The sequence below is a fragment of the Giraffa tippelskirchi genome, chromosome 2 (assembly GCF_054371585.1).
Source record: "Giraffa tippelskirchi isolate mGirTip1 chromosome 2, T2T-mGirTip1v1.2.pri, whole genome shotgun sequence".
Taxonomy (NCBI): Eukaryota; Metazoa; Chordata; class Mammalia; order Artiodactyla; family Giraffidae; genus Giraffa; species Giraffa tippelskirchi.
Genome location: NC_137276.1, coordinates 50,354,376 through 50,379,422, shown reverse-complemented (window position 1 = coordinate 50,379,422; position 25,047 = coordinate 50,354,376). Strand labels below are relative to the sequence as shown.

At 47.7% G+C, this 25,047-nt stretch overlaps 1 protein-coding gene across 7 annotated transcripts in view; it reads right to left on the bottom strand.

Moving 5' to 3' along the window:
- ARHGAP22 (Rho GTPase activating protein 22) overlaps positions 1 to 25,047 on the bottom strand; it is a 177,650-nt gene that overhangs the window by 91,294 nt on the left and 61,309 nt on the right. For all 7 annotated transcript variants that reach the window (XR_014074576.1, XR_014074577.1, XM_081561787.1 and 4 more), the window contains one exon: positions 10,623 to 10,710. Coding sequence is in view for 5 of the 7 variants with exons in the window: in XM_081561787.1 (XP_081417913.1) it covers positions 10,623 to 10,710 (88 nt within the window). In the remaining 2 variants the exon portion in view is untranslated. The remainder of the gene's footprint in view (positions 1 to 10,622; positions 10,711 to 25,047) is intronic.

The window sequence follows — 25,047 nt, the reverse complement described above, 5'->3', positions numbered from 1 at the left end:
CATTAAGATACTTAACTATACCATCAGAATAAGGCTCCCTCTACTCCCTCTGTATAGCCACATCCAGCCGCTTCACCCCCAACCCTAAGCCAAGGTATAGACATTTTATTCTCATTTTATATATGAGGAAACTGAGGCACAGAGAAGTTAGCAGCTTGACCAAGTGCACATAGTTAAGTTCTGGTCTGTTTTTTTAAAATATATATTTATTTGGTTGCATTGAGTCTTAACATAGATGCAGCATGCAGGCTCTTTCATTGTGGTGCACAGACTCTCTAGTTATGGCCCTCAGGCTCAGTAGTTGTGACATTTGGGCTTAGTTGCTCTGTGGCATGTGGGATCGAACCGGCATCCACTGCATTGCAAGGCAAATTCTTAACCACTAGGCCACTAGGGAAGTCCCTGGGTCCAGTTTTTGAACTTTGTCATTAAAGAGACTCATTGTGGGAAGGGGTTTGTGGGGAGGGGTTTGCGGGGAGCATATGGAGTCTGGAAAGGCTTCCTAGATCCTTGATCTTGGTCTTGAATGGAGAAACCGCATCACTTACAGTGGGGGAGGGCTGGAACATCAGACGCCATGGAAGTGGAACTGAGGGCTCAAGAAGCCCTGCTCCCTGCAACATCGAATCCAGGTGTCACAGCCGCTAGCCTGCTAGCCTGGGTTTCTGTGACCTCACTTTGACTCTATCATCTTTATCCCTGAATTGCTGCTCCCTCCCTCTGTCCTTTCTTAGTTGGCCATCAATCCGGCAGTCTTCTGGATTCTACTTCCAGCATCCCGTCGCTCACCAGGTCTGAACATTTCACCTCTCAGCCATCCTCCATCTTCCTGGCCTCTGCTTGCTTCTAACTTGAGCAGTCCCTGCTGCTCTATTAAAGCAGCGCGCCACCGCCCCACCCCCCAACACACACACACACTGGTTCTGGGTCCCTCTTGTTACCCCCTGCTCAATCCAGTCTTTTCATTGTTGCTAAATATGATCATAACTTTCCCCTGTTTAGGACCTTCCTGTTTAGGACCTTTTGTGGCTCCTTATTGCCTATAAGACTGTCCACATGCCAAGGCTCTCTGGGATCTAACCAAGCGAATGGCTCAGAGTTAGCCAAGCTGTTTCCTGCCCCAGGATACTGGCACAACTGTGTGTGTCTCCTCCAGGGCTCTCCATCAAGGCCAGACACAGAGCACTGGGCTGAAGTTGGGGATGTGAATCAGATATGGACCTTGCATCTAAAGAGTCCTAAGTCTGATAAGAGAAACATAACTGCCCACAAAAGAAAAGAAGGTAAAAAACCAGAAGGTACTTTTCAAATCATGTGTGAAAGGTGCAACCACAGAAGCAAGTGCAGGTTTGAATGAGAAGCCCCAAGATGGGAGAAGGTGGGTCATCTGGCTGGAATAAGGATGACAGTGGCAGGCCTAGAGCTGGACCCACGCACCTCCCCCAGCCAGGGCACGACACTTCCTGGAGTCCCCACAGGCCATGCAGGTGGCCCTCACAGTGCAAATCAGGAGGCTGTGGGTTAGAGAGTCAGGAAGAATGTCATACTTGCCAAGGTGAAGTTGAGCCAGTGCACTGGGGTAAGGACCATGTTACACACCTAGCAAGCCAGGCTGCCTGGTGGCAGACAGCCCTGGGTGGGCCCCTAAAGATTCTTTCTGATTGGCCTCATACAAGAGAGATGGCTTCAGTCCAATCACCTGGTGGACCACAGCCTTAACTTGCAAGCATGCAGGCGGCACCTTCCAGGTCAACATTCCCTGATGCCCTCTGTGGGTGCCAGGAGATCCACTTAAAGTCTCCCCTGCTTTAGCAGTTTAGGATGCGGGAGAAGTAGAGACTTGCAGCAAATTCAGGAGCATTTCTATCAACAGGACTGAAAGGAGAGGACAGAGGACAGCAATGGCCTTGGACCCAGGGCCAGGGCTGTACGGAAAGAACATGGGGATGGGCCGTGATGGGTGGAATACACTCAGCCCCTAGAGAAGCCATACCCTTTCTGGGTGCCAAGCTTATGGATGGGATAAGGACACTGCTAAGATGTGGACTGAATTTATTTATGACTGGAGGCTCCAAGGGCTAGTGAATTTGCAGGAAGAGGTCAACAAGGGGTGTTAGGCTGTGTTCACAGGCTGGAACCTAGTGCAAAAGAACAGACAGGTCCTGCATTTACATTCAGAGGCCCACAGTCAGGGCTGGCTTCAGGGGCCTGTGACCAGGGCAGGTGCAAAGGAACTCCCTGGGAAGGACCCTGCGCTAGGCATTTGGTGTCCTCCGGTGGCTGTCTTGAGGTTGTCAATCATTTTATCTTTAAATATGTATTTTGAAAGTGAGGTCTGATGGGCCACTGGAGTGTGTTCAAGGCTTGGAACCTCAGCTCTCCTGTGGTCCTGCCCCTAAGCCTCCTGCCTCCAGAGATGCTCAGCCACCCCCTGCCTCCTGGTGCCCCAGGCCAACAGCACACCTCTGCTTCTCCCCACTGACTGCTGCCACCCCTCCCCCTAGTCTGATGGAGGGCTGGGGTCAGGAGCACATACCCGGCAGAGTCTCAGGGCGGAGCACGGTGGTGACAGTCCCTGGCTTGGTTGACAGCACCAGTGCACAGGGTAGGGCATCGGGCTGTGGGAAAGAAGATGTTGGGATGGTCTTTCTTGTCCAGGATGGGGCATGGCACCATGGTCCAGTGGCTGTTGGGAGGGAGACCCAGCAGCTGATGGGCATGTGCGCTGCACCTTGGGGGACCCTGGGTGCCTGTGAGTGGTCTCCTCTTATCCCACGAGTAACCCCATGCTCAAGGGTGTGTGCTATTTAAATAGCAAATAAAAAACCCCATGCCTGGTCTGTCTGTGGCCCCCACAAAGCACAGCTACACCTGCTCCTGCATTGCAGCATTTCACATCTGTTTGTCTGGCCATGAAGCCCCTTGGGGCCCTCTTCCCTTCACAGTGGAGCAGCTCAGCCTTGCTTGCATTGGACCCTCCTAGCACAGTGTCGAATCGTCATCTCCTTTATTCCCAACTCATGTCTGTATGAACACAGCCTCTGGGCTCCTCACTGCCCCTGCACTGTGCTCAGGACCAAGTACATAAATTGTGGGGCCTAGTGCAAAGTAAAACTGCAGGACTCTGTCTTCAAAAAGCAGGAAAAAGCACCATTAAGGGCATTAAATATGAAATTTCTCCCTTTCTTCCATGAGCTCCCTTTCAAACTGTCTAATTATCCCAGGCCAGCAACAGTGGCATTATCTGGGAGCATGTTAAAAAAATACATTCTCCAGCCCCATCCCAGATCTCAGAATCTGTAACTGGGGATGAGCCTAGCATCCAGGGTTTTTGACAAGCACTGCAGGGGCTCGGATATACAGGAAAACTTGAGAACAACTGCTGGAGGGCTGGAATTTGTTTGTTTTGAAAGCCACAAACTAAAGAAACGTGAAGTTTGCTTGTATATGGCAGATAAAAGAGAAGTTGAAAGATAGGGAGAGAGGGAGGGAGAGAGAGAAAGAGGAGAGAGGAAGGAAAGAAGAGAGAGCAAGAGAAAGGAGGGAGGGAGGAGGGGAAGAGAGAACCGGCTGGTGGAGAGTACACGTCTTCTGCACGTCCACATATCTTAGTTCACTTGATGTTCACAGCTTTCTTGCCAAGTAGGTAGTTTTATTTCTACTAGCAGAAGATGAAAATGAGACACAGAGAATGTAAGCTACTGGCCCGAATTCTTGGCATTAGTGAGTGGGGGAGCTAAAATGTGAATCTCGGTATCTGACTCCAAAACCTTGGCTTCCGCCCAACCCCTTTGCTCTTCCTCCCCACCCACCCCCCCACCCCGCTTCATTTTTGGAGTACCTGTCGAGCACCTGGACTTCCCAGGTGGCGCAGTAGTAAAGAATCCACCTGCCAAGGAGACACTGTTCGATCCCTGGATCGGGAAGATCTCCTGGAGGAGGAGATGGCAACTCACTCCAGTATTCTTGCCTGGGAAAATCTCATGGATAGAGGAGCCTGGAGGGCTACAGTCCTTGGGGTCACAAAGAGTCAGACATGATTTAACAACCAAACGGCAACAGCGTTGAGCTATTCTCTGTCGGGCACTACGTCCAGTTCCCTCTTCATCCAGGCCTCCACCGTGCAGTACGGCTCTACCAGACACATGTGACTGCTTGAAATACAGCTGGTGTAACTGAGCCAGGGGATTGTCAATTTCATTATAAACGTGGCTTGCTTTGTATTTCTATCAAACAGGGCTGCTCTAGAACGTGATTTTGGCCAAAGGGATGAACCGTAATTTCTCTGCAAGAGCATGTACTTCCAGGGACACCAGTGGGGGTTCCCTGTACCCGGTCCGGTGTTTAGTTAAGAAAAGTGAGGTTAAGACAGGAGGGCTAGACCACAAAGCAGGAAAACACCGGAAACCACTCTTGTATTTGTTGATTCTCCCACCCTCAGGGGTGGGGAGTGTTTGTGAACTGCTCATCTAATTTCATTTCTAGTCATTACCATCGTCTGGCGCGCCGCAGGCAAACTCAGCGGGGCCACATGGGGTCAGGCTGATACTCTGGCTGGCTGGTACCAGGTGCCGAGATAGGCTGAGCTCGGCATCCTGCTCAGGAGGCGGCTAATGAGATGAGTGATACTCCAGGGATGTCGGGAGCCCTGTATCAGTCTACTTCTACAGAGTGATCTGTGTGTGCTGGCTTTACTTCAAGGTCAGGCCATAGAGATAGCAGGCAGCAGAGATAGCAGGCAGCAGTTCTCCTATCTGCTCCAAGTTGCAGGTGAATAAGGACAGGTAGCTGTAAGCTCAAGGCTTGAGAGAGGTTTCAAAGACCCAGTGCAGCCCTAAGAAATTGCTGGAACCCATTCTCCTGGGGGAAGCTTGCTTGTGGAAGGCTACTCTCCTGAGGCAGGTAGACACCTCGGAGGCCTCCTCATCTTACAGTTGGGGAAACCAAACCAAGGACATCTGCTCTGGCTGCCCCCAGCAAGTCAGAGGCTGGGCTGGCTCTGTCGTTGTTGTTGTTTAGTCGTTAAGTAGTGTCTGATTCTTTGCGACCCCATGGACTGTAGACCTCCAGGTTTCTCTGTCTATGGGATTTCCAAGGCAAAAATACTGGAGGGGGTTGCCATTTCCTTCTCCAGGGGCTCTTCCTGATCCAGGGAACAAACCTGCCTCTCCTGTATTGGCAGGTGGATTCTTTATCACTGAGCCACCAGGAAAGCCTGGGCTGGGTCTGGGACCCACCTAAACAGACCTCAAAGGCATATGCATGATCAGGGTCCCCTTGCGAAGAACTTGGAACTACACAGGAAGAATTAGAGCTTGAATTTAATCAGTTCAGCTTCTGAGTTGTCCCCTCCTACCCTGCTCACTGGTGAGCATTCTGGCAGGGCAGGGTGGTCTCCTCTGTGGACATGGTCTGGGGCAAGGATCGGGGCAGAGAGTAGCAATGAGGAGTAGCAGTTTACCTCATCTCCTGCCAGGTACTTGCAATCCCCCACCTCCCAATCACTACATCAGTGGCTTTTCTAACACACAGTTCTAGTTTTAACCATCCCTCCTACTTGCTAAAGATATGCAGTGGTTAAGTCCAAGCCTCTTTGTCCAGCATCCAAGGCCCTTTATGACCAGGCCCCCATCTGCCTTTCCACTACAGTCCTCTACACACCACGTCTCCCGCACAGCCTACTTCTCCAGCCCTCTGTGCCTTTGTGTACTCTCTCCTCCCTCCTGGACCATTCCAGGGCTGATCTTCTCTTGTTTGCTCAGCTGGGTCATTTCCCCTTCCCTGTCAAGGTTTAGCTTGAGTGAAATCTTCCCCAACCACTCAGGTGAGCCACTCCCACCCTCTGCTCTGGGCTCTCAGCCCTGTGGATACCCTTGTTGGGGCCTGCATCAGATGGTATTGGGATTGATAACTTACAGGTGATATCTAAGCAGGAACTGTGTTGTTATTATTAATAATAAGGATAAACAGACAGACTGCAGAGAGTAGGGAAGAATGAAAAAAATTTCAGCGTCAATGCTGAGCCAGGCCCTGGGCTCTTACTGCAGCCTCACCAAACCCAAGGCACTTGGCTTTATAATATCCAAGTTATAAGTGACGAAACGGAGGCACAGGGACATCGAATGACTTGTCCAAAACCAGCAGGCCCTGGATGGCAGGGACGGGCTTCTGACCAGTTCTCCCTGACTTCGGAGAGGATGGCCGGGAGCTGGTCAGAGCTGGGTGCTGTGGGGACACATGTCCTGCTGGGAGAGCGCAGAGAACAGGCACAAACAGTGGGATGGCACATGGGCTCAGCCTCCCCTGGAACCTTCCTTTCTGTGTGCAGACGCCTGCCTCTAGGGAGCAGAGGCATTGCTGGCAAGCCTGGGTTCAACCCACCATCTCTCCAACTTCCACAGGGTGCCATTGCTTGCTTTCTTCATACTTCAGCCCTCAATGCCTAGGTGGAACTGAAAATCCAGGGCCTCAAAGCCATCCGCACCCAGGCCTGTTGCCTGCAGGGTGCACACCCAGTGTCTGGGGAGTGGGTGGGGGTCCCAAACAGTATGTTAGGGGGAGGGCACCTGCCAAACCTCTGAACTGGGCAGCTTCCCCCACCAGAACTTCCAGCACTTTATCTTGAGAAATGTGGTCTGCGGGGCCCAGAGCAGACAGGTGCTCTGCGATGGGAACCAGGCCCAGATGTCAGAGCTGTGTGACCCCTTGTATGTCCTCCTCCTGCTCCAGAAGACAGCACCGTCCAGCTCTGAGGTTCTGGGCAGCCGTTCACATCTCACCTGGGTTATCGTCAGTTCTGCACATTGGGGTCCTCGCTCTCCAGGAGGAAATGCTGCCTGGAAAGGGCCCCTGACTTGGGGCCTCGGTGTGGATTTGCAGAAAGAGTCACGATCAGTATGACACTTGGCCCCCAGAGAAATAGCCATGGACTCTGACGCAGAGTACCTCCTCTCTCTTCCCTGGAAGCACCTGAGTTCAGTTTGGCAGGAGTAGGAGTGGGGTCCTTGTGCCTACCAGGGGTAGGTTCATGGCCTAAACAAAGCCACTCGGACCTCTGACCCTGAGCCATCAACACCACCTGGACTGAAGAGAGTGGCGTCGCCAATGCAGCCCTCCCTGCACGGAGCCCCTACCACTCTCTGTTCCTGTCTCTGGGGGTCCTGAGCAGCCCTGCTGCTGCCCCTTCCTCACCTACCTCTCCAGCTTCCTGGGGGTTGATTCTGCATGGCCCCATAGTTTCTGGCTATGTCCCCTTTGCCTGCATTGGTCAGAACTGGCTTCTGCCACCTGCCACTGAGGACTCTGGAAAGATATGCCCAGCAATGGAGGAGCCATGATAGACCAGCAGTCACTCGCCAGCAAGACTTAGGTTAGGGCTCCTGTCTGAATCCCTGTAGTCAGTGGACTGTGGTAGCATCATGCTCATACCAGAAGGATGTTAGCAACAAGTTATACTGCTTTACGGATCACCTAACTTGGGCTATCAAACACGAGCATCTTGTGAGTTTAGCAGCTTTTTGTCCAGAGCACTACAGCAGGCCTCTCCTCCCTACTCTACCCTGTAGATTCGGAGGAAGGCCTATGTTTGGCCTATGGCCAGATGCCTGGTAGGCCAACAGGATTAAGTCAACAAAGAGTAGACAGCCCTCAAAAGGCCTGGAGGGCTGGGTTTTGCCAGACAACTTCAGGCTGGAGAAGAGGTCCAGGTGGGAAGGAGAGCCAGGGTCCTTGAATCCCAGCCCTTTACTGGGGCCTGACTCCTTCAGGCCTGACCCAGGAGCCAGCCTTGGAGTGCTGGTGGAGATCGGGTTTCTGCGACTAGAACTGGCTCAAGCTGCAGCCCCACTATTTAGTGACCGTCGGGGCCTGTCAAGAATCAGAGGTGCTGCCTGGCTGAGAAGGCTGGGAACTGGCTGGAGAACAGAAGCTGGAGGATACGCGCAGCCGGCATAGAATTGGCATGACTCTCCACTAGATGGCACTCACAGTATAATTTTTCCTCATTTTAAATTCTATCTTGATGAAAAGTTGTGATTTTTTTAATACCGTTGAAGAGCACAGATGACTTAAAATTCATGTGACTGATCTCATGCATTTTCATTCCTGTGTTTCTGTCACATGTCCAAGAGTTGTCAAGTTTCCCTCCCTCTGGGGTACTGGGTGTGTCCGACACGCACCACTGCCTGGCTTTCCCAGGCCAGAAAAATGCATCCAGTGGAGGTGATCGAGTCTTTCCTTTTCGGCCCTCCCCAAAGGCTGTGTGGACCCCTCACCGCCTACCACCTGATCCGCTTTCCCCGAGTGGTCTCACAGCTGCCCTCACCATCGTTCCGGGCCTTCAGGAGTGGCTGCATGTTCAAAGGCAAGAGGACAGAGACAGGCAGGCGGTGCCTGGGACCTGCATACATCTGCTGCTTCGACCATTGCTGTGCTTGGGATAAAGGAGTGTGGGCAGCCTTGATTCCCTCCCTAGACCTCTCCAGCCCAGGTAGGGAAAATATCAGACCTGTATGAGGTGCCTGTGTTGGAGGACTTTGGAAGTCAGACTGTCCAGGTACAAGTCTTGACCCCACTGCCATCCAGCTGTGTGTTGTTGGGCAAGTGACCAATCCTTTTTAATCCCCAGTGTCCTTTTTTATAGACTAGGCATGGAAGTACCCCTTACCTTAGTGGGATGTCTTGAGTATTGTGGCAGCAGAGTAATGGCCCCACAAAGGTGTCCACATTCTAATCCCTAGAACCCTAAGGTCAATCATCCCTAAGGTGAATATGTTACCTTACATGGCAAATGGTCTTCTCTCCTACAGAGTCCAAGAAATCTTTGTAAGCAGCTCTGACTAGATAAAGAGCATGCACACCTGTGATCATTCCCATCTGGTCCTTGGGGCACATGCCCAGGGTCTTTCTGAATTTATGGTGGTGCGTATTGACCTGTACCTTTTGGTTCTGGCCTCAGCTCACTCCTCCCCAACTCCCAGGCCCAGGCCCCTGGCCCCTCCCCCAAGCCTTCCTTCCATGTGTCCAGCTCCTCCTCCCCCACACCGGGGGCCCTGCCTACCTCAGTCCTCTCTTTCATTTCTTCTCTACCTTCTCAGCAGAGGGTACCTTCTCTACTTTACTCCTGTTCCATTGTCAACCAAGCCTCTATTTTCCACTCCACACCCTGGGATCCCTCTGTTGCCACCTTCCAATGTGTACTTTCAGCATCAAGATTCTTGCAGTAGATGAAATAGTCAAATGAAACCATGGGTACTTGAATTTTCAACAAGGAGCATGCAATTGGGAGGGTCTCCCTGCACTTAACCTTCAGACTGTGTCCTGGAGCTCCCAGTATGGACAGAGCAAAGGTGAATATTCTTTGTCCCAGGCTTGGATTCATTCACTTCCACTCTTAATGTGCCATAGCTTGCTGGGCTGATCTGTGCCTGGGCTGACCTGTCCCGTGGCCAGGTCACTTTGTCAGAGTGGTTGGGTGGCCGTGCCACTCTAGGACTGTACATGTACTGGCTCACAGATGCCAGTGAAGCCCTAGCACATTCGGTCCACAGCCACGACTTCCCAGGAGAAAGTAAAAATTCAGATGGCACATGATAGGATGTGATGATGAGCTGCCTGTAACTGATACTCTTGGTGCCCTGCCCAGACGCCCCCAACACTCACTTGTTCCCATCCACACTGACGGCCTCTTTCCTTAAACACCTGCAACTTTGCCTAAAGGCCTTCTCTGAATGCAGGGAACTTGGCCAAGCACAGGGCAGGCTGGAAATGCCAGAGTCAGCCTCCTATGGAGCAGCTTTCAGTGAATGGCTGGTGGTAGTTGGTGGGTAAACCCGCAGCCCCCTCACTCCTTGGGTGAAACACCTCTGAATCCTTCCACTGGAGCTGAGCCCTGGGTGCTCACGGCAGCACTAGCTCACTAGTGCCCCCTGCTGGCTCTTCCCTCTTCCTGCTCCTTTCCCTGGCCTTTGCGCTTTCACCTCCAGAAAAATCGCTCCGCTTGGTTGTCTGACGCTCTGCCTCTAGGATAGGTCAAGTTTAGTAAAACGCCACCTCACTGTAGAAGCTGGCCCTTCTGTAAACAGACTGATTCATTTGCAAGACGCATTTACTTTGTAAGAATCACATGTTAAAACTGGGAACTTTAAAAACCTGCTTTGTAACTGCAAACATAATAGCAGTTCTTTGAGTTAAATTATTTCCTTACATCTCAGTTCTGTTCTGGGATTCATGATAGAGGTTATTTTAATGCTCTAAACCTGTGCTCATGGTTTTTCTTGGACTTATTTTCATGTGACTCAGATATTGTGTTTGGACCTTCACTCTAATACATCCTCATTGATTGCTTTCCTCTCTTGTTTTATTTTGAATTTTAAAATCCACATTTTCCTCTCATCAAAAGCTAACTACCTAGATAATTGACTGGGTTTTCTAAATTCTCCCCAAATTTACAATATCATCTAGATTTGACCCGAATTTCTGAATTGTGCTTAGAGACAGAGTTCACTTTTGTGCAGAGAGGAGTGTTGTAAAGATGGCCCTTCCCAGGCCAGAGCTGTGGCGACACCCCCACCGGGGCCACCAAGGCCAGCGCCAGCACAGAGATGATGGGTGCTCAGGCCTACCTGGGCTGATCTCAAAAAGGTGCTTTCCCGGGTCCTCAGGGCCAGGAAGAAGTTCGGTCACCTGGGTCCCTTGTAGAGAAATAAAGCCCTAAACAGACAAAAAAACACAAACATGAGAGCATGAGATGGCTGGGAAAGGGCCTCTGTGGTCAGGGTTCTGGGGGAAGGTGAAGCTGAGGGTCAGAGTCCCAGTCTCCCAGGCCCTGGCTGGGTAGGTTGGGAGGGGCACAGGCCTCCTCTCCACGGCAGGGATGGGGTACAGAGGAGGCCCTGCATGGGGACCCCACTCAAGTGGAATGGCACTACCTTCTAACACTCTTGGAGGTACTTGACTCACAGGAGACTGCCCAGGGTTATCAGTCTTCTGGTTAAGGCATGGTAAGCCCATCAGTAGCAGGGAAGGAGACTCCATATTAGGTTGGACCCCCTGTCCCAGCGTGCCCATTTTAGGTTTTTGGAGGCAGGAGTTTTAGGTGGGAGAGAGTCCAGGAGAGGAAGGCTTCTTGCATGTAACTGTCCAGGAGGTGCCATGGGGGAAGAGATCTGTATGGGCCCAGCTGTGTCCCCTCCTGGCTGGGTGAGTCTTCATTTCTTTCCCTGTTACATGGGTGTCAGCTAGCATACAGAAGTTACCCAGCACAAATCATGCCTCAAGCCTGATATACCCCAGTGTGTATATTACAGGGGTATTATATATGTAATATACAGGCCTGTATATTATAGGCCCCTACAGGGCCCACCCTCTTCTCTAATGCGGAAATCTGGTAGCCAGCCTGAAAGACACAGAGAAAGAGCATGGGATATGGAGACCAGCAGGTTGGGTTTGAGCCCCTGTGCTGCACTTCCAGGTTGGGTGACCTCAGGTGACTATCTAACCTCTCTGAACCTTAGTTTGCATGTCTGTACAATGGGATAGTAACTCCCACTTCTCAGGGGCACTGAGATATCAGATTCCTGTTGAAGAAATCCTGTTCTAAACAGCAAGGTGCTGTTATAACCACCTTGACTCACCCTGTCCCCACACACGGGGCTAGGCAGGGCCTCCTTCATCCCCTTTCTCGATGTTAGTAACTGATCTCCACTGAGGCCTTTCATTCATGCTCAGATTCGTTCAACTCAGACTAGGCACAGCTCTAACTACACATTATTGGTTCTCTCCATGGGAAATTCATTTTAAACTACATACCTACAATCTAACTATCAGGGTTCAAATCCTGGCTCAGCTACTTCCTGGCTGTGTGACCTCAGGCAAATTATTTAACCTCTCTGCGCAACCTCCCAATTTCCTTACCTAAGAAGTAAGAATAATAATAGTCCTTTGTCAGGTTGTTTGTGAGCACTAAGTGAATTAGTACTTGGGAAGCCTCAGAGGAGTACCTGGCACAGTGAAAGCTGTGTATTTGCTAAATAAACCACAGCTCTTACTCTGTGTCAGGGTTCCACGGCAGGTGAAGAACATCACCCCTACCTGAACTTGCCAGGTGACTGGCACTGTCACCTGCTTTATCCACATGGTCGCCTCTGGTCCCCACTCCCACGTGGGCTCACAGAGCACTCTTCTTTCCACCCCTATCTTTTCCAGGCAATTTCTGGCTTTAAAGATGACTGAAGGCTCCACAGGGGGGCTTCCCAGATGGCTCAGTGGTATAGAATCTGCCTGCCAATGCAGGAGAGGCAAGTTCAATCCCTGGGTGGGGAAGGTCCCCTGGAAGAGAAATTGGCAACCCACTCCAGTATTCTTGCCTGGAGAATTCCATGGACAGAGGAGCCTGGCGGGCTTCAGTCCATGGGGTCGCAAAGAGTCAAACACAACTGAGCACGTACTCATGGAGGCGCCAGGTGGCTGCTGAAGTCTTGTGCTGCACGAACACGTAGAGATGCCTTTTCTCATGTAAGGAATGCAAAGGCAGAATGGCATTTTTACCCACGGATGCTTGCTTTAGAGAAATTACAGCAATAAACCACAGAACCAGATGGTAATTGTTGTAACTGAATTAACAGTTTCTTTCCAGGGAAACTAGAACTAGTGGGAATAAATCAGGACTGCAACCCCAGGAAGGGGATACATGTTCATTGCAGGATGTGGATGAGATCCATCACTGGCTAATGGGAAGGGTCTCCTTTGTGAACTGTTTCAGTAACTGTCTCGGTATAATTTTTGAGCACTTTGCTTTTTTTTCTTCTATGCTTCAATATCTGTCATCCGTAAAATGGGAGTAACAATATTGACCCTGACATTATTTTCTACTCCAGCTAAATGGAAAAGCAGCAATAACTCCTGTTTACAGAACTTGTACTATATTCCTGGCTCTTTGTCTAAACTACTGGATTTAATCTTTTCAGAGGTCCCATAGTGGTGAGTACTACTATTGTCATTTTCTTAGACAAGCAGATGGAGGTCAGAGAGGTGAAGTAACCAGTCTCCATGTACCACTGCTGGCAAGGGTGAGCTGGGATGTGTACCCGGGGGTGTCTGATGCCAGAGTACTTTCTCCCCACATTTGTGACAACAGTTGCCGGCTGACTTTGTGCACAAGAAGCTTGCCTGGAGAGCCACCAGGCTCTGGGACCCACCAATCAGTGCTCAATCAGAATCCCAGTGTGGCTCCCATCACTGTGAAGGGGCCTCAGAACAGGCTTTTCTGTTTCCGCCATGATATCTGTGATGAAAAACACGTAGGGGTCAGTATGAAGCCTCCAGCATTCTTGGGCTAGGTCTCAACCTTGAGCAGGCATCAGAGTCACCCCAGGGCTTGTTAAAACAGAGTACTAGGTATGGTGGTGTTGTGGTAAATGTTTAACAACAGGCTCTTTGATATAAACAAGGTGATCTGATTTGTAGTGTCTGCCAACTTCTGTGATTTACTCCCCGTGGCCAATTTCATGTCATCATTGAATGTGACTCCGAGAAGAAATTTACTGCAGTGTTCCTGCCACACAAACATGATCGTGGTCAACAGGCTCTGTTCTGTTGCTGTTCAGTCGCTAAGTCATGTCGGACTCTTTGTGACCCCATGAACTGCCACAGACCAGGCTTCCCTGTCCTTCACCACCTCCCTGAGTTTGCTCAAACTCATGTCCACTGAGTCGATGATGCCATCCAACCATCTGATCCTCTGTCGCCCCCTTCTCCTTTCGCCCTGAGTCTTCCCAGCATCAGGGTCTTTTCCAGTGAGTTGGCTCTTTACATCAGGTGGCCAAAGTATTGGAGTTTCAGCTTCAGCATTAGTCCTTCCAATGAATATTCAGGGTTGATTTCCTGGTTTGATCTCCTTGCTGTCCTAGGGACTTTTAACTGTCTTCTCCAGCATCACAGTTGGAAAGCATCAATTCTTCGGTGCTCAGCCTTCTTTATGGTCCAACTCTCACATCCATACATGTCCACTGGAAAAAGCAAAGCTTTGACTATATGGACCTTTGTTGGCAAAATGATGTCCCTGAGCACAAATAGTAGTAAATGAAGTCAAACAATTGGGTGGGGGTGATACATTTTGAGAACTGATTATTTTTGTTTTAGTTATTTTTTAAATTTATTTTATTGAAGTATAGTTGATTTACAATGTCATATTAGTTTTATATGTAGAGCAAAGTGATTCAGTTTTATATATATATTTATATATGTATACACTTTTTCATATTATTTTCCATTATGGCTTATTAGAGGATATTGAATATAGTTTCCTGTGCTAGACAGTAGGACCTTGTTTATCCACTGATCATCTTTGTTTTTAATATAATTTATTTAACTGTAGGTCTGTATGATTTAAATTCTAATAATGGAAATATTTAACAACTGGCTGGCAAGCAATAGCACTGATAGACCCATCCTTGGGGTTTTTGATTATAAAGGTTTGGAGAAAGGAGGAGAATCTGAGGAATTCCCTGGTGGTCGGGTGGTTAGTCATTGGCACTTTCACATGGGTTCAATTCCTTGGGGGAACTAAGATCTCAGGAGCCTCGAGGCTTGGCCAAAAAAAAAAAAGGAGAATCTGCATTTCCAGCCAGCTTTCTGACGCTGCTGGCTCCCAGGAGTACACTTTGAGAACTACTGTTAAGGGGCAAAACTCAAAGTATCCAAAGGAAGGTGCCTCTTCCATAAATTTAGTCTGCACGTCAGTTTCCTCGTGTGTAAAATGCAGATAATAATAGTATCCATCTCATGAGGCTGTTGTGAGGGTTAAAGTGATTCGGTATTTTCACACTGGCCTCGGGGAGCCAGGTTTTGGTGGAGCTGCTGTGCCTCCGACACCTGTAGTTCCCACAGACAAGGAGTGCCTTCAGCGCCCCACACCAGGCCCTGGACTAGAGGGGTCCGGTATCTCCCTCAGGACCCCAAAATGAGCATTAGCAATTTGCAGCAGGAACAACATCTTTAAAGGCAGTAAAAGGAAAATCTGTCAACTTTATATTCTAAATCCAGAGAAAGTACCCCCCCTCAAAAATAAAGGCCAAGTAAAGATCTTTTAAGATATACAAAACAAATATGAAATAATGCATTAGCAGACTCATACTACAAGAATTGCTAAAGACAATTAGACAAAAGGAAAATGATATTAGTTGGAAAAAAGGACCAAAGGAATGAAGATTAATGGAGAAATATAAAATAGAAATATTACTGTCTGAACCACGAGGGAAGCCCCAATTATAGTAAAAACGTCATTATGTATTTATCAAGAATCTAGAGAACAAGCAGATAAAAAATATCAGTAAGGATATAGATGACCTGAAAAAACAGTTTTGACCAATTTGACCTGATTGCTGCCTCCTCAACAGTAGAATATGTGTTCTTTTCAAATGTCCATAAAACTTTTACTAAGATGACCATGACATGACTTAATAAATGGATAAAGGAATTAAAATATAACATATGTTCTCTGACCACAATGGAATTAAGTTAAAAATCAATGACAGAAAAATTTCTGGAGAATCCTCAAATATTTGGAAACCAATTAATATACTTCTAAATAACTCATGCATCAAAGAAAATAAATCAAAAAGAAATATTAGAAAGTACTTTGAACTGGATAAAAATGAAAACACAACATATAACAATTTGTTACATGACTCACTGACTTACAAAGCAAACTTTTGTTTGCCAGGGGGCAGAATGTGGGAGAAGGGACAGTTAGGGGGTTCAACATGTGCACTCTGCTATATTTAAAATAGGTAACCAACAAGGTCCTACTATATAGTATAAGGAACCCTGCTAAATGATATGTGGCAGCCTGGATGGGAGGGGAGTTTGGGAGAGAATAGATACATGTATGTGTATGGCTGAGTCTCTCTGCTGTCCACTTGAAATCATCACAACATTGTTAATCAGCTATACTCCAATATAAAACAAAGAATTAAAAAAAACTGTTACCTGCCTCTAAAGGAGTAGTTAGGGGGTAAATTACAGCACTAAATGCTGATATCAGAAAAGATGAAAGGCCTCAATGACCTCAGCTTCCACCAAAGAAACTACACAAAGAAGAGCGAATTAAACCCAACGTAAAAGAATGAAAAAATAAAGATCAGAGTGGCTATAAATAAAATGAAAAATAAAAAGTAATAAAGTCAATGAAACTAAAAGCTAGTTCTTTGAGATGATCAATAAAATTGATAAGTCTCTAGCTAGACTAAGCAAGAAACAGAGAGAAGATAAATTGCCAATACCAGGAAATGAGAGAGGTGACCTCAGTACAGATTCTTTAGTTATTAAAAGGATATAAGGTATAATAAGATAATGTTAAGAATAACATTATGTTAGTAAATTTGGCAGTTTACATGAAGTAGATAAAAGAACACACAAACTACTGAGGTTTCCTCAAGCAATAGTTAAGTAGCCTCACATATGGTAAAGAAATGGAATTTGTAGCCAAAAACCTTTCTACCAGGAAAACTCCAAACTCAGATGGAATTTTCCACCAGGAAAACTCCAAATTCTACCAAATATTTAAGGAAGAAATAACAGCAATACTACACAAGCTCTTTTGAAAACTGAAAAAAAAGTCATGATTTCCAGTGCATTTTATGAGGCCAACATTACTTGGATATAAAAGCAGTCAAAGACATTATAAGAAAGGGCCACTACAGACCAATATTGCTTAGGAACCTCTCCCAGCCTCAGTCTTCCTCTCTGTTCAGTGGGCTTCTCTGGGAACCAAATGGAACAGAGTGAGCAGAGGGGCTGGAATGGAGCCAGACTATAGCAGCCACCCAGGAGGGCAGCGTGGTGGAGGTGTCACTAGTGAGAGGTTACAACCAGGGCTCAGACTGGGCCTTCAATGCCTGAGCAACAAGGCGAGCCCCAGTTTCCTCCTCTAGTGTGATGTGTTTTGAAACCTCCACAGCACCGGGTTGGATGCCTGGCGAGAATAAGTGCTATTGTAATTTGTGAATTATTATATAGCCAAGGAATAGAGTCTGCTTTTAACCATTTTACAGGAGTTGGAATACATATACACACTTAAAAAATAATTATCAGTTGAATTAAGTTCAGTTGCTCAGTCATGTCCGACTCTTTGCAACCCCATGAACCGCAGCACGCCAGGCCTTCCTGTCCATCACCAACTCCCGGAGTCCACCCAAACCCATGTCCATTGAGTCAGTGATGCCATCCAACCATCTCATCCTCTGTCGTCCCCTTCTCCTCCTGCCCTCAGTCTTTCCCAGCATCAGGGTCTTTACCCCCTCCCCGCATAACACCATCCCTTGTGCCATAGAATAGGGTACAGCGTAGATTCAGCAAGCCCAGGATGGTGAAGGATGGGGTTCCTCCTTCATGCTTTGTGGTGACAATCTGGTGGGGAGCCTCCTGCAGGACCGGGGGTGTCTGTACTTCTCCCACCAGTCTGGGTTTTGAGCTTCACAACTGTTCTCTGATCTTCACACTCTAATCTAGTTCTTTCTCTAAACTGATCAAAGCTGGTTCTCTGGGAAGTCTTCTTTCTTCATCTTGACGAGAGGGAGACTGTCTAAAGAACCAACTTCTGAAATGCTTCCTAGCAAGTGGCATGATACAATTTTTCACTGGCAGCACCTTGGAAAATTGCAGACACATTTTTAAAAGTAACCACTCAGGGTTCTTTATCTCCTATAATTCAGACTGTGGCCTCAGATCAATCTTAGAAAGCTTTAGCCTCTGACACCCAACCAAGAACGGAATCGCTCCAAATTCTAAATAATACAGATCAGAATGAATTTCAGTGCCAAGCAGGGAACCATTCTCCTCTTTCCTTATCACATAAGCCTGTAATCATGGTCCATTACTGTCCAAAATGTAGATATTTAAAAAGGCAAACTAAAAGTTGGAGACAAATTGCTTCTTGGTTGGGGTACTTTCTCTCCCTAAGGAGTTGAGATGAGTCACTTGTCTGGTCTCATTCTTGGCTCAGGACTTCATCCTGAAGCTTCTTCCAACAGATTCCAGAGTGACACCACCTCCCATGCACTCCAAATGCACTTCGTGTACTCCACACGTCCCCACACCCTGCTTCACCACCGTGTCGTGGGCCACACCTGGTCTCCTGAGAGAATCTGCCAGCCTGAGAGGGGTGCCCCTTAGGGCAGAGGGTTGGAGGGACAGCATAGTGCTTTGCAGAAAGCAGGGGCTTGGGGTCTCAGCACCAGCTTCCTGCACCTCCCTAGATGATCACGGGCCCTGAAGCCCTCACTGAGAGGGCTGCCCACCCTAGGACCCGAGCCCACAAAAGTCTAGCAAGGATCAAGGGTGAGCCTGGGGCCCAGGGCCTGGGGTCTGGGCAGAGCCCTCAGCAACCCTCCAGCCTCAGAGCCGACAACCTCTCCCAACCCAGGAGAGAATGCCCTTTCCAGGGTGGGTGGGTCCTCCTTCAATGGTCTTGGATTTCCTTGTGGTTAGTTTTGCGTCACTCCAGGACCCTGAACTAGGTTCTGCCCCAAATAATGAAACCCTGACTGTCCCTGAGGGACACCTGGGGACATTTCTTCAGTCAGTCCCATCTCACTCCAGAGGCTGTGGGATTGAGGCTGTGCCCGTGGTCCCAGCACTGTGACACCTTGGGCTCCACCCAGGCGAGAGGTCCCAACACAGTCACCCCCCAGGTCGTTGTCATTAATGCTGTGATCATGTTCATGAGAACAAGGTGTGATCCTATGTTGCAAGGCGTCTGTGTGAAGCCAGCGCTCACTAGGTTTAGTATCCTGGCCCCTCTGCGTCACTATGGCAGGCCCAATGCTGGGGTGCTGAGTGGCTTTCTAGAGACACAGGGGAATGAATGCTTGTGATGAGGGCCAGCATGCTTACACAGGGGCTTCCTGAACCCTCTGGTGGTGAGAGGGCTCTGGCCAATCAGGACTGGGCAGAAGTGACATCATCCACTTCCAGGCCTGGTCCTTTACAAACTGCGTGTGACTTCCGGCCTTCTCTCCTCCCTCCCTCCATGCTTCAACCTCGGAGGCCACAGAGATGGATGAGGCTGCTCTCTGGTCCACAGCAGACTTGCCGCAGCAAGAGGTAAACTATTATTGCATTTAGGTGCTGGGATTTCAGGATTTAGCACTGTTTAACTGATTGGATATACTGAGCAAATACATTTTAGGTAATTTTGCCCCAAACCGCTCACTTGGCACAATAAAATTTTTAATATCATAGTACTATTGAAACACTGTATTTCTATGCAAAGCCACTTAACTAATAACAATTATCCTCTTGCTCCTCTGATTGAATGTTGGGAAAGAAAAGCAATGAGAGGGTAGATCCATCTACTTATGACACAGCCTTGGGGGGCATGGGAAGATGGCATCTGCCTAGCTCTGTGGTCAAAATGCTGAGCAGGACATGGAAGAAGGTCTGGGTTCTGACCTCCAGCTACAATAGCTGGAGAACCCCCTTCCTCCCTGACCCTTCAGACTGGAGCATGGGAAACCCAGTAAGGATACAGGTCACTATCCAAAAAGAGTGATGGCTCCCACTGTCCCTGGCTGAATGCCCAGCCTGTAAAGGATCCCCGTTGAGCAGTGGAGGTCCTGGGAGTGTGAAAATGCCCCCATTTATCCTTGGCTCAATGGACCAAATGGGAGGTCTCTTTGCCTCCTTAAAATACTTGGTGTGCGAGGTGAAGTTTAGGGAAAGATCCATCTAGTCAAGGCTATGGTTTTTCCAGTGGTCATGCATGGATGTGAGAGTTGGACTATAAAGAAAGCTGAGCGCAGAAGAATTGATGCTTTTGAACTGTGGTGTTGGAGAAGACTCTTGAGAGTCCCATGGACTTCAAGGAGATCCAACCAGTCCATCCTAAAGGAGATCAGTCCTGGGTGTTCATTGGAAGGATTGATGTTGAAGCTGAAACTCCAATACTTTGGCCACCTGATGCAAAGAGCTGACTCATTGGAAAGACCCTGATGCTGGGAAAGATTGAGGGCAGGAGAAGAAGGGGACGACAGAGGATGAGATGGTTGGATGGCATCACCAACTCAATGGACATGGGTTTGGGTGGACTCCGGGAGTTGGTGATGGACAGGGAGGCCTGGCGTGCTGTGGTTCATGGGGTTGCAAAGAGTTGGACATGACTGAGCGACTGAACTGAACTGAACTGAACTGAACCCCGACTTCCTCTGGTGTCTTGTGATGCCTGTATTGGTCACTGCAATCAAGAGTGGATGCATTTAGAAGAGAAGCAGCCATCAGGGGGCACGATCTCTGAGTTTTCTAGCAGGGAATGAGACTTCACTGGTCAGCCACTTCTTTCCAATATATTCTCTGACCCAAGACTCACGCAAATGTTGGTTTCAACTTCTGCTGTACCTAGGTGCTAACTCTGCCCTTGGCCTTCAGAGACCATGTGGCAGGTTTGACGAAGCCTCTGCCTCAGAACCGGGAGCCCTTGATAAGCAGTACTGCCTGGCCCCTGCCCACATGGTGAGGAGACCGGGGGACATGGCCGCTCCACAGCCAGGGTCTGCAACACTGAACCACAGAGCTGCTCTTCCATGCATTGTCCCTACCACGTTTCTGGGGTTACACAGCTTCCAGCCTTCTCTGCCCATGATGAATAGGCTGCCTTAGAGGCTCCCCCTACCGTTCAGGTTGGCCTGGACCTTGAAGCTCACTGCTTGGGAAGCTTGTTTCTGCTCAGAATACCTACTGTCGGGACATGCCAGGTCGGGGTGCTTGCCTTGGATGGGAGGGGCCCCCTCTCAACTGGAAGTGGTTTGGTTCTGTCTTATTGCTCTCCAGGCCCTGCAACTATTGCTATGCTCTGGGGTCTATGGTCATCTGGGAGAGGGGCTGCTATGCTGTTTAGTTGAGAGCAGGTTAGCCTGAGAAACATGGTATAGATTCCTTTGCACTGATCCCTGCCAGGCTGTCTTGCTGAGCAGACTGCCGCCGAGTGCTCATGCTGCTTTCTGCCAAGGAAGGCACACTCCCATCCCGATCCTCTGTGAAAGATCATTCAGGAAACCTACCCACTGTCCTCAGCAGACAAGGCAAGGCAGCAAAGTCACAGCAACACCCCTAATCAGCTCCATTTTGCTGATAAACTGTAATTCAGTCCTCAACTAACGCATGAAGGAGCTAGAATGTCCCAAATACAATAAGTAAGTTATGCTCATCTAAACAATGAATAAGATATGTTTTCCATGCTGCCTCAATGGTATTTGATTCAGTTTTTTTTTGCCTCGTAACTGACAAAATGAGTCATTTACCAATCAGTCTTCCAGCTATTACTGTAAATTAACTGGGTTCAATTGAAAGCCAAAGGATTGATCTATTTTAAGTGGAAGGCATTTAAATACTGTAAGCGAATATCCGTGCTGAGTTAAATTAGCAGACCCTGAGAGAAGCTTATTGTATTTCCACCAACAGGCAGACAAACTGGAGGAAACACAGAAATCATTTTTAGAAGGTGAAGATCCATTCTGTAGGCAGTGACAGTCTGAGTGCAAAATAATTCAGAGGCAACCAAGACGCTTGGCAGCTGTGATTTACATACTTCTGAGCAAGTCATCAGGCTTCTTAATAACTGGGTTTTCTTTCCCCACAACAGTGGCAAAGTCTCACCATATAATGATGAGTTGTAGGTACTCCTAAGGTATTGTGTCATTGCTACTCCAAGGGTCGTTTTCAGAACCACTGCTGTATGGTACGAGATAAGCTTGAACACATATTTGGGGATGGTTAGTTCCATCTTATGTTTTTCCTTGATATGTCAGATGCAGAAAAAAAATTACTTTAATGAAATAGCTTAAAAATTGTTCAAAAACGACTTGGCTGCTGTAGTCAATTTTAAATTTGCTGAATACATTTCTGTTTGATTTTAAATAACTATTCGGCAAGAATTTTCATTTTGATCTGTTAGTGGAGTGGAGTTACATTTCTCAAATAGCTACAAAAATATAAAGTATCCCTTAAAAAAAGCCATGCCTTCTGATATTTGAACCTAAATAAATGATTTTTTTAAAAGAAAAAGTAAGACTCTGGTGAGTAATTCTTCACAAAAGCAGCATTTGAAATTATCCCCAAGGACATTTGAAATAAGAAGACATTTATTGTTTAAGTTTTCTTCTGCAGCACTAATGGCAACGTTAATACCAGTGTGCAATTAGCTCACAGTTATTTCTATCGCCCTGTGGAAGACATCGGCACAACAGCTACTGAGCTCTCCTGAGGTGCTGAGTAGGCCTTGTCCTTCCCTCACACTCACGCAGGTTCCTTCTGAGCACAGCTGGATCATCTGGAATTTGCTGCGGCAAGATCAATGGGGGCAGTTAGGGAGGTAATTCAGCATCAGGGACTGGAACAAAGTATTCTTCATATTTAGTGGGGGCATGGTAGCCTCTGTGCAATTCTATTTGTCCTGACTATGGCTTTTGGAGGTTCACAGAATAAACGTAGTCTTGTTTGCATAAGGACATGGGGCCTGATCTAGTACCTTTCCCAAGATTTCTCTTCTCTAAATGATTTATTAAGTTTGTCTCTCATAAGTGTAGGAGTTCAGTTTCCCGAGCATCCTGGCTGCTGGTGATTGGAATGGGCTAGAAGGTCCAAGGATGTCTCACTTGGGCCTATGAGGTCTGTCTCCTCATAATTGTGTGGTCCACGCAAGAATCCTCACAGTATGGCAGGGCTTCCCAGAGCAAAAGCAGAAGCTGCTTGGTATCTCAAGGACTGAACCTAGAACTTGCATGGCATCACTTCTGCCTCATTCTCTTGGTCAAGTAATCACTAGGGCAGCTCAGGTGCAGAGGAGAGGAAGGAGACTTTGTTTCTCGTTGGGCTCATATGTATGTAAGTGTTAGCTTTTATTTAGATTTAAACCGATGAAGTAAGTCAGGGCCAAGATCAGGGCCATGCTGCATGCCACTGGACTTCTCTTGCTTGACTGAGCTGGCTGATTGCTAAACCTTCACTGGGTACAGTTCCACCCAGGTGAGGAGGTCACCACTAGGGCATAATCTTACTTTCATAGCAGGTAGGTGTGGGTATGCTCACTTCACAAAGAGAAAACTGAGGCTTAGAGAGGGCAATAACTTCTCTGATTACTAGCTAGTAAGCCAAAATCTAGAAATCTGTCATTCACCATCATGCAGGATTCAATAACTCACTAAAGTCCAGACACCTGGGTGTCCACGATGGTCTTGATGCCCACTGGTCTGGACTCCTAGTTGGAAAAGGTAACACAGGGTTGTTCTCAGGGAGCCTCATGGATTCAGGTGGTCCGTGCTTCCAGGATCTGTCACCTGTTTTCACATTTCATTTTAGAAGCCTCCTTGGAGGACTTCTATCTTAGATACCATTCCAAGGATTATAGGAATCTTAGAACGTCTCCGAGTGTTTAGCCAGCTGCCATTTGTCCAACCCTCAGGGCAGCTCCAGAATATCACACCAAATGTGGGAGCAAGAAGGCTACAATGATCCATACAAACCTACAACTCGTAGGTGGTAAAAATGGGATTTGAACCCAGGTTCTCTGATTCCAAATATTGTTTTCTTTCCATGGTATGAAAGCCTCCATTCCATCCTTCTGAGCATCACTTTCTCCACCTGTACAATGGAAATGGATTGTATCTGCCTTTTTAGGGTTGCTGTGAGGCTCAATGGAAATTATGAATGTTATTTAATTTAGAGTAAAAAATTATGAAATTATTTAAAAAGTATTTATTGAGCATCTACTAGGAGTCAGGCACCATTCTGGACACTGAGGTCACAGGGAAAACCAAACAAACAAAATCCTGACCGTGATGAGCTTACATTCTAATAAGTGAAGGCAGTAAAATAAGTTAATTGCCACCTATCGAGCACTTTACAAAAACAATGAAATATTTTTCCACCAAGGATCTAATACAAGGCTGGATCAGAGTGTTCACTCATTCAGTCAATTTATTAATTTCTTCATTCATTCATTCATGTAAGCACCAAATATTACTGAATCAGTTATGGGTCAGGCACCATGCTAGGTGGTGGGAAAAGATAAGGGGTAAGATAGACAAGAGGAGAAGGGGGTGACAGAAGATGAGATGGTTGGATGGCATCACTGGATGCCATCACATCATGGACATGAGTTTGAGCAAACTCAGGGAGATAGTGAAGGACAGGGAAACCTGTCCTTTCTGTCCTTCCGACTCTTCCACAAACAGTTGAACACGACTTAGCAACTGAACAACAACAACAATGATAGATAGAGGTCCCACTTGAATGAGGTTTACAGCCTAGAATGGAGAAGACATGAAGCTAAGAAATTTTTATAAAATACCAGTAGTAATGTCAACAGTGGCAACAACAATAACAACAACAATAATTACCTCTAGGCTGGTTTGAGTAACAGTTTACAACCGATGAAGGATGCTCAGCTAGGGTTTACTGAGTCAACTTCAGCTGAGTTGAACTTACAAGGTCTAGTTGTGAAAGAGTGTCTGAGTTGTGAAATAGCTTGCTCTGTGACTTGCTGTGAGCACAGAGTGGCTCAGAACAGCCTGATGGTATCTTAATCATGCCCCCAGATAGAGCGGAGATAAGGGCAGAGTCTTACTAGCCAAAGCTGTGAAGTTCCACGGGCAGACATTAAGCAGACTTTAGGCGCTATGGTAACACACCCACTAACCTAGGCCTGATGCCAGTCCCCAGTTCCCTCATAGGGAACATGGAAACAACACAGGCACCTTTCTCAGGGGCCAGGACCCAAGGAGCCAGCTCACGACAACACTGTTTTTGTCTTTGACGTGCAAGCTGGTAAACAAAGCCTGGAGGAAAGGGGTGACGGGCTGCCGTTGGAACATTCCCCGTGACCTTCAAGCTCTGGGGTCAGATGGTGGCTTTCCTCCCTTGAGGTTTCCTCTTTCTTAAAGGCTGCAGGTTTCTGATCGCCTAGTATTAATGTTCACTCCTAGAAGTGCATCTGCTTTCCCATCCATCTTGTCTCTCTTCCTCCCAATTCCAAGCTTTTACTCTAAATTAAATCAA